Raw genomic sequence first — 16,124 nt, forward strand, 5'->3', positions numbered from 1 at the left:
TGGACCATATAGGACTTTATCTGCCATCTTCTACTATATTGGTATGCTATACGATATCTGACAATTAAGTTTCCAAACTTGCCTCTGTGTGCTTACATTTCCAGCACTCTATAAACAACTTGTTGAGCTTTCATAACCTTGGTATATCAGTGTCTCACAGCTGTGTTTGTGTCAATGCATGTCAGTGTCTTGTTGAGTGCCTTTCATTATTGTTGTTGCGTTTTTGTGTTCAATCACAAGAATGTAAGAGCTTGAGTTAGAACAATGAACAAACATTAAATTTCTTGTTAAACTTGGGCAAGAGTGGAAATAAAATCAGGAACATGTTAGTCCAAGTTTATGGGGACAATACCATGAATAAAACGGCAGTGTACAAATGAATTAAACATTTTTCTGAGGGGAGATAAGGTGTCACTGAGGAAGAAAGGTTAAGATGGCCAGTAATAAGCAGAGATTATGAAGACATTGCAAAAAAAAAAAAAAAAATGTGTTGAATTGAGTGTCAAAATTGGCTGGCTGTGAGAAGCATAGCAGACCAAGTAAATATCGATAAACAGTTATGCAAATCTTGGCATAAGAAAGATGTGTACAAAAGTAGTCTCAAAGGAGCTTACTGTTGAACAAAAGCAAAGGATAGTTGTAGTTTATCAAGACCTATTGGAGACCTATTGGAGAGGAAAGAAGATGTTTAGGTCCATGTTATCATGTTATACATTTTATCATATAATTGCAGAAAAGAAATTAAGACAGTTGCAAATTATCCAAAATACTGCAATAAAAATCATTGCTAATTCGAGGAAATTTAATTATGTTATGCCCCTTTTAAAGAACGCTCATTGGTTACCAATAAATTATAGAATTACATACAAAATAGCCTTACTAACCTAAAAAGTACTAATTTGCAAAGCTCCACTATTCTATGAGAGATTACTGATCCCTTATGCGCACTCAAAAATGATAAGATCTGGAGACAAAAATCTCTCCATCCCCGCTATGAGGTTCATTAATACTTGGAGGGATACTATCTTTTCAGCTACAGCCCTCAAACCTGGAATTTACTACCGAAACAATTGAGGGAAGAAAGGACAATAGACAGATTCAAAGGAATATTAAAAAGCTTTTTGTATAAAATCTCATTTGATACATAGGATTGGAGACCAAAGACCAAATCTTAAGCAGCAAGGAATATTTTATAACTGTGCAGACTGCGAAAAAGAGAGAATGAGGTTGGAATTAGAAGTTGGAATATTGTACAGAGGAGGCAAAGAGGTATCCATGCAATATTTGAAGTAATTTAAAAGGCCTGGATTGGCTCATAACCATTTAAATCACTTGACTGTGGCTAACCACAAATATTCAGCAACACTTAACCAGTTAGGCCCTGATTCTAGTAATGATGCTTTAAGGTGTCTTACGGTACATAGCTGCCTAAATACAATGAACCTTGATTTACACAAATTGGAAATTTGAGGTAGAAATGTTAACTGTGAGTGCAGAAGTATGCCTAAATAGTTGACGATCTCAACAGGTCTAATTTTATTACTCAGAGGCATAATGGATTCAGATGTCCAAGCCCTATCTCATCCCCTCAGCATCACTACCACCACTCCTTACTGTGGTAGAGATAATGGGGATAGGGATATGTCAGCCTCTAGCTCCTAAATCTTATACAAATTTGTCAAGGCTTGCTCTATTGTATTTCCTCTCTCCTGCTTTCATATATTGATTGATGTCTACAGAATCCTGACTAGTGTACCATGGACAAGAGTAATTGATTTTGTACCCTTTCAAAAAGTACATTGACCAGGGGATATTCAATTAAATTATATGGAAATACTGGAAGTAACTGCCTGAAGACATTGTTACAGTTGTTGGCATAGCTGTGGTTAACCCTCAACAGGTGCCCTTTAACATAACTTTTTTAAAGTGTCCTGTTGAGGGTTAAGAAAGGTTTGGACAAGTTTCTGGATAAAAAGTCCATACTCTAATATTGAGACAGACATAGGGGAAGCCACTGATTGCCCTGGGATTACTAGCATGGAATCTTGCTACTACTTATGTTCTTGCCAGGTACTTGTGACCTAGATTGGCCACTTTAGAAACAGGAAATTGGGCTAGATGGACCACTGGAATGACCCAGTATGCCTGTTCTTATGTTCTTATAAATGTTTCTGATCTAGAGATGCTAGAGTCACTGAGCCTTAGCAGGAGAGGCAGAAATAGCTGGTTGGATCTGGTCCAATTTTTTAGCTTAATGCATATTTTCACCCTTTTGAATAATTATGTTTTGTTAGGTTAGAATAAATATGTAAAATCTCTGTCCTGCCCCCAAAACACCTGAAAATTAAGAAAAACAGTTAAATAAAATGATGTTTATTTGTGTATTGATCAATATTTTATTAACCATTTAGACAAAAAAGAATAAAATAACCCAAAGTGGGTTCATCTCCTTATAAAATGCCTTTTATGGAAGGTAATTCTATAAAAGGAAGCTTAATGGAGCTTATTCCCCTTTCCTTAACAGACTATCAGTGTCAGCGGATAGGTACATGGGTAGGGCTTAGACCAAGTACTTAATCCAGTCATAGAGCTGGTGGAAATGCTCATGTAGACATCCTGGAGATAGGCACTCAATTTTGTATTGTACAAAATTATGTGTTTAAGTGTGCAAACCCACCAACACTCCATGCAGACTCCACCTATTTGCACGTCCACCTGCACACCATATACCAACAAAGTCTGTGACCTGTGTGATTTAAACTCTTCTCCCACAGTGACAAAGATGGTGACATGTTCATATATTTTCACCTTATTTACAAAAAAAGATCTTCATAACTATATATAAATATTCAAATAATTTTCTGAAAAGTGAGTGAATTGTGCTCAGATGAATTAACCCTCAAACCACTGGCAATGGCATTACTAAACACATCATAGCACCCTGCCTGCATTGTAGTAAGTTCTCAACAGGATAGAATGCAAAAGGCCACTCGTCTTGTCGTTGTCTTTGTCTCAGTTTAATAGTCCTGAGTTTGCAGGTCAGGGCATGCCAATGGCTAAATCCCTCAGTGCAACGAGAAAAATATTCAAAACACTACCAAAATAAAATCATATCCAGCTCCATTTTCAAACTGTTTGTCTTTCGCAACACGGATATATTCCTCCATTAGCTTCATCAGGAAGAAATATAGAACAGACAGAGCTGAAAGCCAAATGCGCCTTGTTAATGAATACTGCCTAGTCCAGGGGTAGGCAATTCCAGTCCTTGAGAGCCGGAGCCAGGTCAGGTTTTCAGGATATCTACAATAAATATGCATGAGATAGATTTGCATCTCAAGGAGGCAGTGCTTACAAATCCATCTCCTACATATTCATTGTGGATATCCTGAAAACCTGACCTGGCCCCGGCTCTCGAGGACCAGAATTGCCTACCCCTGGTCTAGTTGATGATTTTATATAATTCTATGAATTTCCTTAATATTGGAAACACCTAGATTTTAGGTGATCTATAAATGTGTTAAATAAATAAATTAAAATATGAAGATCTTATAATTTTTTTAACAGTCTCCCGTTTTAAGTTTACTTCATTATATTTTTTACACCAGATCAGCTATACCTCACAAAGTCTTCATATGAGTGACACCAATAAGTTTCCTTATTTCTACCGGACTGTCCCCAATGAGATGCACCTCTGTGCTGGGATAGGCAAGCTGATGAAGCATTTTGGCTGGAACTGGGTCAGCATCATTTCACCCGATGATGACCGTAGTATGATGGCTGTTCAGATCCTGAGAGAAGGGATTGAGCGGAGCGGTGGCTGCATTGCATTCCATGAAACCTTCTCTCTCCATGGTAGAATCTCAGAAAATCAAGGAAATAAAATGATGGCATTAATTGAAAAATCATCTGCTGTGAACATTCTGTACTTTAATGAAAACTATGCTTTTAAAATACATGAGAATTTCAGATATATTGTTATGGAGATACCTAACAAGGTTTTCATTACCACAGATAAGATAGAGTTAAATAGAGAAGTTTTATTTCACTTATCTGTAAAGAACAACTCCTTGATCTTCACAACACATCGGAAGGATATACCAAACTTTATCAAATTTATCCAGAAGATGAAGCCTATCTCTCTTTCACTTTACATCTATAGTAAGAAGTGGTGGTTGGGACTGTGTGATGACCAATGCCCAAAGAATATCAAAAGACAATGCAACTTTGCAAAAGCTCTCACACCTAATGAAAAAGCTGTATTCAGCTCTCACTGTCACACCACCCACTTTGCAAGCAGCTATAGTGTGTACAATGCGGTTTATGCCGTGGCACATGCACTGCATGATATGATCGTGTCTGGTTCAAGAAATGATACCACATGGACTAGAGAAAATTGGGATTTTATTAATTATTTGCCTTGGGAGGTAACTTTAATATTTATTAGAGGAATTCTTTATTCAAAAAAAAAAAAGAGTGGTATTTTTGGCACAGTGTGAAAGGGAAGCTTTCACTGAAGGAGGAGAGAGATGTTGTGTGATAGTAGGAAATAGGAAGATGAAATTCAAAAATATCCCACCAATAGAAGAGCAGAGACTGTAAAAACCTAAAGCAAATTGCATATACTGTAGAACCTTTACCAGAAGAAAACTATCTACCAGTAGTGTGTATGTATATGAATGTAACTTATTTTGCAACAAGGCCTTAATAATAAAGGACCTGATAGCAAATAGCCAAGTGGAAGTAATATGTATAGTAGAGACGTGAATACAATTTGATGACTCACCAGTGCTAACTGATCTTTGTCTCTCACTATGACATTGACAACCCAAATTTAATAGTCATAGGTAACCTAAACCTATATCCGGATGTATAATATGATCCAAAAGTATGCACCTTCTAAAGCATAATGGAGCAACTAGAAAAAAATTCTGCCAGTGGGGGAGGGAAAAGGAATTAAGAATTGTTGGATATAGGTTTGTGGCGTGAGAGAGAAAGAGAGATGATGTATATGGGGAAAGGAAGATAGAGTGAAAATTGTTGGACATGAAAGTGGTGGGGAGGAGGGATGGAGAAATGTTACTCTGGGAGGGAGGAGAGATGGCCCAAAGAACACTGTAATGGGAACGAAAGTGACAGAGATACCAGATCACAGAATGGAAGAGAAGGAGGGGAGAGAGAGATGCCAGATGGCAGAAAGGAGAGGAGAGAGATGTTAGACCTTGGGAAGAGGGAGGGAAGGAGAGAGAGATGCCAGACCATGTGAGAGGAGAGAGATTCCAGGCTATAGGAAAGAGAGGAGATAGATGACAAACCATATGAGGGGTAAAAGATAACACATAGATGTCTGACAATGGGAGAGGGATGAGATGGTGTATAGGCAAGGTGACCATTTTCAATGGGACCATCCCGTTATTGGACCGATCATCCCACTGTCCTGACCCCCCATTTCGAGATGCCGAAATGTCCAATTTTCAGGGACAGCATCCTGAAGCTGTGCACAGGGACAACGGACCAGCAATCTCTTCACCACCCTGCAGGGCCGGATTTAGATGAAAAGAGGCCCTAGGCTATTCCACTTATGAGGCCCTTTCACCTCTCATTTTTAAGTTTGTAAATTACATGATAGATAATAAAATCATCAATATGTTAAATGAAACATGTTGTTATTGGTACTAACCTTTATAAAAAATGTGACACGGATAATAAATAAAAAAAAGTCGAGAACACTTATTTGAACATTTATTCTCAGCACCATATATAGTCCTTGTAACAATAACTAATCAAACATAACACACAATATTGCCCCTTCCTATGTCTATAGTGCCCCCAGTGCATCATTCCTTACATCAACCCCCCTCCGATGCCTACCTGCCTCCCATCCCCCTTCCATTGAACACCCCCCCATGCCATCCTGCCTTCCTGCCTTCCATTAACCCCCCCACCCCCTCTCAGATGCCAGCCTGCCTGCCTCCCATCCCCCTTCCACTGAAACACCCCACCCCGCCCACCTCCCCGATGCCAGTCTGGGCCGCCCTGTCCTGTTGGATCCACGTTTTGCTTCTCTCCCCGCGGGGCTAGGCTTTGCCCAGCTGTTTCCGGACTGACGTCTTTCCCTCCTGATCCTCCTCCCAGGACGAGAAAAAGAAAGGGAGAAGCCGAGTCGGCGCCCCGTTGCTGCCGGAGCCTGATCCGATCCTGAAGCGTAGAATTTCTCCTTATTTTCGGTTCAGTGTTTTAGTGTTCACTGTTTTTAGAATAGTGTAATTTTAATTTTGCTAACAATTTGAATGTAGGCCCCTCTTGATCTTGAGGCCCTAGGCTGAAGCCTAGTTAGTCTATAGGAAAATCCGGCCCTGCCTCCCTGCCACACTAAAGCCTACCTCCCTCCCTGCCATGTTGATTCAACCCCCCCATTCCGCCACATCCACTGCTTCTTGATGCCCAGAAGCCTTCTTCCTGACATCAATTCTGACATCGGAGAAGAAATTCTAGGCAATGGCTGGCCCGGAACTTCCTCTCAGATGTCAGAATTGATGTCAGGAAGAAGGCTTCTGGGTGGCAAGAAGCAGTGGCTGCGATGGACCCGGGGGGTTTGAATTGGCATGGTAGGGAAGAAGGAGGAAGGTAGGCAGGCTTTGGCATGGAAGGTAGTCAGGAAGGTAGGGATGGGGCACTATGGACATAGGAAGGAGGCACTGGGGGCACTAAGGATATGGGAAGGGGCACTGAGGGCACTAAGGACATAGGAGGGGCACTAAGGACATAGGAAGGAGGCACTGAAGGCACTAAGGATATAGGAAGGAGGCAGTGGTGGCACTAAGGACATGGGAAGGAGGTACTAAGGACATAGGAAGGAGGCACTGAGGGCACTTAGGACACAGGAAGGAGGCACTGAGGGCTCTAAGGAGGGAGGGAATAGAAAGGAACAATTGGGCTTGAGTGCAGAAAGAAAGAAAGGATGCACAGTCAGAAGGAAATGCAACCAGAGACTCATGAAATCACCAGACAGCAAAAGTAGGAAAAATGATTTTATTTTCAATTTAGTGATCAAAATGTGTCAGTTTAGAGAATTTATATCTGCTGTCTATATTTTGCACTATATTTGTCTATTTTTCTATAGTTACTGAGGTGACATTCCATTTTTTAAAGTCATCTGCCTTGACATCTTTGAAACCCCCTAAATATAAATGATAATTTAACATTTTCTCTGCGTATAGTGTGTTTTTTTAATTTTATGGTTACCATTATGAATTAATATGAATTAATATCTGTGTTCTGCATGTGTGACCAAGGCCAGGTATTCTGGTAAGAATGAATGTTGAGAAACATTCAGTGTTCTTTGCATAGTTTAATTTTGTGGTTTACCATTATGTATTGTTACTAAGATTATATTGTGTGTATATATGAAAAATGAAATGAAAAAATTATGAGGATGGTGGTGGGGGCAGAGATTGGGAAGAGTCTGGGGCAGAGCTTGCGGTCCACCCAAAGAAAAAAGTGTTCTGCTGCCCATGTCCTGAACTTTTACCTATAAATACCTGGAACATGCAATATAGACAATAAAAGAAAAAAAAATACACTGAAAAATGTGGTAAAATTCCTACAGAGGAATTTGGACAGAAATTACTGAAGAACTATAGCCAATGGATGTAGATATAGATGAAAGTATTACAGCATGGCAAAATCTAGTAAATACAGTTCTAGAAAGAATAGCACCAATATAAACCATAAAATTGAAACAGCAAAATAACCATGGTTCACAGAACAGCTATAGACCAAGAAGAAAGAAGTATGGAGAGCAGAAGGAATCTGGAGAAAAGAACATAGACTAGAACACTACATTACCTGCGGAAAGAAATGAAGCAATACAGATTAAGTGGGGATGGGCGGATCCGCAATGCCTAAGGCCTGATTGGTCCAGGCTTCTAGAGCCTGGGCCAATCAGTCCTTAGGCTCCGGCAGGATGGGTCGGGAAGGGGCGGGCCCGCCTCATTTCGATAGGCGTGCCTGCCGGCTCGACGTGCAAGACCCATCTCACCGTAAGAACAGGTTTGGTGGAGTGGGGGTTGTTAGCGCCGGGGGGGTGCGTCTTCGGGAAGGAGGGATTGGGCACCCTCCTGCCAGCGATCAATATTGTCGGGGGGGAGATCGGTAATGTCGGGAGGGGTGGTCGGTAGTGTCGCGGGGGGGCGGTCGGTAGTGTCAGGAGGGTGCTTCTTCGGGCAGGAGGGATTGGGCACCCTCCTCCCGGTGATCGGACAGGCCGCGGCCCGCTATACTTATAGCAGCAGAGAGATCCCTTGCCACGATAAGTATAGCGGCCGCGTCTACTTACAATGTAGACCAGCATTTTGCTGGCCTACATTTTAAGCTTCTCCTCTACTAGGGAGACGCGTAGGGCCGCCTAGGTTCAGCCTAAGGCCCGCCTAAGGCCCTTAGACGAGCTTAGGCATCTTGCGGGTCTCCCTAGGCTCACGGAGGCACCTTCAGGCCTGCCTGGGGAGCATTTTTTTTTAAAAAACGTGCATCCCGATTGGCTGATTAGACAGCTGTAGGACGCCTACAGCTGCCTAAAATCGGGACGCACTTTTAGAGAATCAGGCCCTTAGTGCACGCGTTGATTCAACATGCACTAAAACACTTAGGGGTCCTTTTATCAAGCCGCGCTAGCAGGGTTAGGACGTCGGACATTTCATCATGCGCTAACCCCTGCAACCGGCTAAAAACTAACGTCTTATCAATGCAGGCATTAGAGGCTAGCGCGGCAGGTGGTTTAACGCGCAGTATTACGTGCGTCAAACCCCTACTGTAGCTTGATAAAAGGACTCCTTAGTGCATCTTTGTAAAAGAGGGGGGTAGTATAAGTCTCTGGTGAGAACTCATTTAGAGTACTATATCCAGAGATCACGCTTTCAAAAAGATATTGACAAAATGGAGTTAGTCCATAGAGCAGCTACCAAAACAGTTAGTGGTTTTCACCATAAAGCATAAGGACATAAACTTAAATATCATTATATTTATAAATTGGGAGAAAAGTGTGAGCAGGAGATAGGATAGAGACATGGCATTAATGCACAGGATCCAAGTTCTCATACCTCAAATAATATGTCCTATTCAAAATGCTCTCATTTCACCCTCCCAAGTTTGGAGGAAATACAAAGATGTATCAATTCACTTAATCTAAAAGGGACTAGCACAGAGGTTATTCCCCCCTCCATTTTAAAATTATTTTTTTCCATCTTTGGTCCCTACATTAAAGACATGATCACATCAAGTTTATCTGCTGGATCCCTACCTAAGATTTGGAAACAATCAATTAACTATCAAATCATCAAGGATCAAAGCATTAGCACCCACGTTTTGTCCAACTATCGTCCCATAGCAAATATACCTTTCATGGCAAAACTCACCGAAAAAATAGTTTTCAAAAAAATTTCCAACTTCATCGAAAAAACTAATGTACTCCATTCCAATCTAACAGGTTTCCGTCAGTGTCATTCTACAGAACTTTCCCTGTTAGGTCTTATCACTAAAATACTATACCACCTCGACCATCATCAACCTCTGCTGCTCATTTCCTTAGATCTTTCTTCCGCTTTCGATACCATTGATCATAGTCTACTCCAAGAAATTGGCATATCTGACCAGGTCATGGACTGGTTTCTTTCTTACTTTACAGACAGATCTTCAAAAGTCATCTTTAATGGCACATCTTCTGAATCCTTCTCTTCTAAACATGGAATACCAAAGGGATCCATTCTATCACCATTGCTTTTTAACATTTTCTTATCGCCACTTATGATGGTTGGCCAATCCATCGGCTTCACCTCGTATGCTTATGCAGACGACGTGCAACTAATTCATCGCATCGATCTCAATAATATAGAAGAAGTAGCCTCCATCAACGATAAATTAGGAAAAATCAAAACTTGGTTAGATTTGAATAAACTGTCACTTAATAAAAACAAATCAAAACTTATGATTTTTCAATTTAAAGAAGAAACATCAATCCAGGCTCCCCTGAAGTTTTATTTACTCCCTATCAAAATTGTCCCAACATTAAAATTATTAGGAGTTAACCTTCGATAGTAAATTTTCTTATAATTCTCATATTACCACAGTTGTTCAAAACTGCTTTTACTGGCTTAGAATGATACTCTTTTGCTAAGTTGCTTGAACCGGCCTTTATAAACACGCTGATCCATTCTTTAGTAATCTCCTGCATAGACTACTGCAATGCCCTATATAAGGGCATCACAAAAAAGGAAATCAGATGGCTTCAGATTGTGCAAAACACAGCTATTAAGATCATTTGTGGTGCAAAAAAATACGATCACATTTCACCTCTTCTGTATAACGCACATTGGTTACCAGTTAAACACAGAATCAGTTATAAAATTCTACTTTTAGCATTCACGACTAAAACAATCAACCTGATTTTATTAACAGACTTTTAATTCCTTATAATACATCAAAATCTCTACGTTCTACATTGCACTCCAATAACTTTGCTGTCACAGCCCCCTCTCTTTGGAATTTGATGCCTAACTATTTGCGTAGTGAACCAGACTTAAAACAATTTAAAGCAAAACTGAAAACATTCTTGTTCCAAGATGCCTTTGGATAACTACTGTCCTTTTAAGGGCATATTTTAATACTCTATATTTTAATACTTTAATATTCTATCTTGTTAAACTTTTATAATATAATATTTTGATAATTTAAAATTTTTAAAGTTTAAAATTTTTTAAAAATTTCAAAAACTTAAAATATAAAGTAAATTGTTAATCTTTTACCCTAGCCTATCGTACTTTCCCTTTATGTTGAATCTTTTCTATAAAAATTGTAGTTCTCTCCCACTCCCCTATTGTTGGCAGTTAGTCCGTACATCTTGTACTTTTAATAATCAGATTGTCTTCCAGTTCCCCTTGTTTTATTTGTTTTTATAAAGTTATATGTTTTTATGTAATTCTACATTGTAAATCGCTTAGATATTTGATTAAGCGGTCTAAACAATCTTTTAATAACATTGAAACTTGAAACTTGAAACTTTCTTGTAACTAGAATGAGGGAGCATAAGATAAAGGTGAACGGTGTCAGACTCAGGAATAACTTGAGGAAATTCTTCTTCACAGAAAAGGGATAGTAGATGATATGGCTGGGCAGACTGTTCATTTTCAGAGATCTCTTCTCATAGCTTCTGCTCCTTCTGAGGTATCCACTCTATTGGCTATCTTCTTGTCAACCACAAAAAGACAAATGTTTCCTACTAACCCTTCAGCAATATCTCTCACAAATATATTGAACAGAAAGGGCCCCAGTGCTGATCCCTGTGGCATTCCACTACCCTCCTTCCTTTCCTCTAAGAACATAAGAATAGCCTTACTGGGTCAGACCAATGGTCCATCAAGCCCAGTAGCCCATTCTCCAGGTGGACAATCCAGGTCCCAAGTACTTGACCAAAATCCAAGGAGAAGCAACATTCCATCTGACTATCTAGGGCAAGCAGGGGCTTCTCCCATGTCTTTCTGAGTGAATTCTAATTATCACTAACCTCTATCTAACTCAGTTAGATAGAGGTTCACCGCTTTTGTTCTTAAATTCAACCATCTCAGGTATGATATCGATAAATTCAAGATTAACTTAAAAACATTCCTTTTTAAAGATGCTTTTGATTAACAAGTTTTTCCCCAGAATTCAATAATGCTGTTTTTCAACAATTCTTTTGAACTCCCATCCTTATGTTTTTCCCGACCTTCTTTTCTATTATAAATTGTAGTTCATTTCCCCTTTTCCTCTTTACTCATGTTTGTTAGTTCGTATATAGTTCTTTTTATTTTAATGGTTATATATTAATTAATGTTTTATTTTTAATTTTAAAATTGTAATTTTATTTTAAAATTGTAATTTAAATATTTTCTTTTATGTATGTACATCGCTTTGAAGCAAGATTAAGCGATTAATCAAAAATTTTAATAAACTTGAAACTTGAAACTTGATTTCAGCTTTGTTGAAATCCAAGTAGATTACATCTGGCATATGTTCTTTATCCATTTCTTTGGACACCCTGTCAAAGAAATCAATCAGATTAATTTGCCAGAATTTTTCTTTGGTAAAATCATGTTGCCTTGGGTCCTGCGATCCTTTGGATTCTAGAAAGTTAGCTATCTTTCCAATCCAAGTTTCCAAGTTTATTTAATCTTTGATATATCAAATATATGCCATTCCTATAAATAGAGAGGAAAAGGCCTTATTGGACCTACAGAAATGGTTTTGGATTTTGTTCTCCTTTGTTCTTTATAATTATAAAGAAAAGAAATTGTTTTGTAACTGGCACTAATGAAAATTTACACCTCACTCTATAGCTTCATCATTATTTGAGGAACCTTCACTTTAAGAATGGATTGGGGGAAGAGATGTATATGGATGAAAATGGAGATCTTGCCATTGGATACGATATTGTGAACTTGTTCTTCCTGCCTGATAAGACATGGAAATATGAAATTGTTGGAAGTTATAACCCTCTCGCTCCTCCAGGGCAGGATTTCACCATTGATGAGAAGGCAATTGTGTGGGAGAGTTCATTTATTCAGGTCAGATTTAAGCGATATTAGGACATAATGAGAAGTGTTGATCCACATAGGTATCAAGAATCTTGTTATAGAAAGGTCAAAAGGATGACTGTCAGTCATTGGCTGTTACAGATTTGGCCCCAACAGTAAATTGTGTATGCTTTGTGCATTCTGACCTACTTAGAGGTCAGAATGCACAAAGGAACATAGAGGGAAGGATTATTTGGGTGGGCAGACTTGTTGGGCTGTAGGCCCTTTTCTTCTGTCATATTCTATGTTTCTATGTTACTGGCCAAAAACATGGTAGGGTAGGATAGAACTGAAAGTTCAAGTTTACTATCTATTCTGCCATAGTGCAAATATGTCCCTTAAACTTCTACTCTAAAACAAAACTAGACAGTGATAATTAGCTGTTGCATGAGGATTTTTTTTTTCAGCCAGTTTGATCAAACCATATCTCATCCCTATGTAACTGAATGTATTTTTTAAAATATCTTTATATACGTATATCACATTGTAGTAGTGTGAATGAAGGTTGAACCTGGTCCTTTACAGATACAGATATTGAGCAAGATTTTTTATGAACTCAAAATATGGTGAAGCTCAATACTTATTCACAAGTGCAGTCATTTAGAAGTCTCTTAAGATCCAGTTGCAATCTTTATACACAGTAGCATAGTAAGGTACCATCCTGGTGGGGTCACTGGCATCACTCCTCTTCTCTGCCCCCCAATCCTTCCATCTTTTCTCCTGCTACACTCTCACATTCACTTATACCACTGTACCTCTTGCTCTTCACTAGTGTGAGCATAAAACCTGCTGTTCATGCTAGCATCAGCTCTCCTTCTGCTGTCACTTCTGCATCCTGTGCCTAGGAAGTGATGTCATAGGAAATGCCCTCAAGGAACAGGTTTGCTATAAGATTATAAGTTTAAGTTTGGCCTATCTTAGCCAGACTGAAAATAAAGTATGCGGTATTCAAAGAAAATGGTAATCGGAAAAGGAGCACTGCATTTTAGAAACAACCATCCAGGGTCAAATAAAGTTACATAACTTGTTTTCATAATCTTCAGACACCACCACAGCCCAGATGCAGCCCAAGATGCCATCCTGGCTACAGGAAATTACCCAGGGAAGGAGAGCCCGTCTGCTGCTATGACTGCATTCCGTGTGCAGAGGGAGAATTCTCCAACCAAACTGGTGGGTGATATCATGGAATATAAGGGGTGAACATAGATATGGGTTATTCATTGTGGTGGAAAAAAACAAAAACAAAAGCCAGCAAAAGAGTATATAAACCAAGAAATGGGTAACTGTGGGGGGAAAGGACTTCAGAAAACCAAACCGAAGACAAAGTCTGAAGTGTAGTTATATTGGTTTAGTTGTCGTTCATTAGCCCAGAAAACCCATTTTATTATATTATTTTTTTTCTGCTTTTTGTGAAAATTTTTATCTTTAACTTGGGTCAAATCTTTGAAATATCAAAAACTATTTTTTAAATCAAAATCCTATTTGGCTCACAATAAACCAAAAACATTCAAAAAGTGGCCTAAATTGGTACTTGGATGATCAAAAAGACAGATTATCCAAGTACCAATAATCAAAGCTGGTTTTATATGTATCTAAATCCAGCTTAGGGCTTCATCCTGCCTCTGAATGCCTAGAGAGAAAATAGGCATTTTTGGATGATTGGAAAGGGCAGGAGGTGGGCCCACCTAGACTTAGTCATACTGCAAGTATAAACAAATGTTTAATGAGATTGTAATGGGAAGGGGCAGGCCCACCATTCCGAGGATGGCAGGCCTGCTGGCCGGCTGGACAGGGGACTCGGCCGGCATGCCAACTTACAGGTTAGTGGTAGGTGGGTCTGAGGTTGTGGGAGGCCATGGTACTGGGGGGTATTTGTGGGGGGATCAAGAGTATAAGGGGTTTCACAGGAGTAGGGGTGCATCTTAGCAGGATGGCTTGGGGTTCCTCCTGCCAGTATTCAAGGGGAGTGAGGGGTTCAGGAGTATATCTTAGGTAGGAGGGTTTGGGGTCCCTCTTGCCAGTTTTGTGGGGGGGGGGGGGTTCAGGGGTGCATCTTTGGCAGGAGGGTTTGGGATCCCTCCTGCTGATTCGGGGTTCTGTGGGTGGGGAGTGCCAGCAGGAGGGTTTGTAATCACTCCTGCCGGTTCATGCCAGTTCAGAAGGGATCACGATCATGGCAGGAGAGACTAGGCATCTCTCCTGCCGCGATCATTGCGGTGGGGAGACAGTTACAGGATTCTGTAACGGGTGTTGTTTTTTGACAGACGCCGGTTACAGAATCCTGCCCCTCCTTCACCAAAAAGGTCTGGGTTTGGGCATTTGGGACTTGGGTGATTTTTGGGGGGTTGGGAATGTGTTGTAGGGATAGATGTGGTGGCAGTCTGAGTGAGCAGATTATTGAACGTGGAGGTAGGCCACTCTCAAAAAAACCCTCATTTTGGACGTTTTTTTTGAGAATGGACATATTCCTGCTACCAACATCAGCATCTATTGATTTATACAAAAAATGGACTTAGACATTTTTTTTATTATTATGTCCGTCCACACTATAAAGAGAGCAATAATTGTATATGTGTTGGAAATTTTATACTGAAAAGGATCTAAGGTTTTTAATGAAATGGGGAGAAGATATATTTTAGGGGCCCAGAAAATGATTTAGATAGGTGTCAAGTTTGGGAAAGTTTATTAGGGGGTCTTTACGGGTTTGATAAGACATTTGGAGCAGCACCAGAATGAGGCTTGCAGTATACTGAGAAAGGCTATTGGAATACTAGAATGAGGCTTGGAATACACATGACTACTGGAGCACCAGACTAAGACTTAAAAGTCTATTGGAGCACTGAGAAAGATTTCATAACACAAAATGAGGGAAAACACAGGAGGGAAGTTTAGTTGATAAAACCATGAGGTTGAGCTCTTCATACAAAACACAAGGTTCACAAACACAGAGGAAGCAAGTTAGGTTCATAAAAGCATGACTTCAAGACACAACCTGGGTGCTTCACAAGCATACAGGAGGGCAGTTATACTGTTAAAAGCATGATTTGAAGACATAATTAATAATACTTCCCCGAGTAAAGCTCAATCTTCCAGGTACTGGTCTCAAACCTCAATTTATTTGAATGTCCATATAGAAAATGCACTTAGCTTAAAGTATAGCCAAAGGGGCCCCTTTCACCATATAAGATGGGCTTCATCAGGGCTGGTATAAGTGCAGATTCCAAATTTTCTACAACATCTTTCCAAGGTTCCTCCACAGTTTATGTGAATACATGGCTGCTCTGTCTCAGCCATTTAAAGGGTTTTCAGGACATACCCACTAGAATTAAGATTTAGTCTATGTTTGGTTTTCTGAAGGCTTTCCCCTCCCCACAGAGTTACCCACTTGTTGGTTTATATACTCATTTCCTGGTTTTTTTCACTGTTGTGTAGTTTTGCACGTAGCCATTTTTGTTTATCCAGTCATTTGTGTGCAATTATGGAGGGAATCCAATCCCCAGGAAGTGTGATTGATTATTCCAC

At 39.7% G+C, this 16,124-nt stretch overlaps 1 protein-coding gene across 1 annotated transcript in view; it reads left to right on the forward strand.

The window, feature by feature from the left end:
* LOC117346263 (vomeronasal type-2 receptor 26-like) overlaps positions 1-16,124 on the forward strand; it is a 36,737-nt gene that overhangs the window by 18,482 nt on the left and 2,131 nt on the right. The window contains exons 3-5 of the mRNA XM_033915664.1: positions 3,606-4,424; positions 12,366-12,593; positions 13,646-13,772. Of these exons, the coding sequence (XP_033771555.1) occupies positions 3,606-4,424; positions 12,366-12,593; positions 13,646-13,772 (1,174 nt within the window). The remainder of the gene's footprint in view (positions 1-3,605; positions 4,425-12,365; positions 12,594-13,645; positions 13,773-16,124) is intronic.

The sequence above is a fragment of the Geotrypetes seraphini genome, chromosome 12, assembly GCF_902459505.1.
Source record: "Geotrypetes seraphini chromosome 12, aGeoSer1.1, whole genome shotgun sequence".
NCBI classification, from domain to species: domain Eukaryota; kingdom Metazoa; phylum Chordata; class Amphibia; order Gymnophiona; family Dermophiidae; genus Geotrypetes; species Geotrypetes seraphini.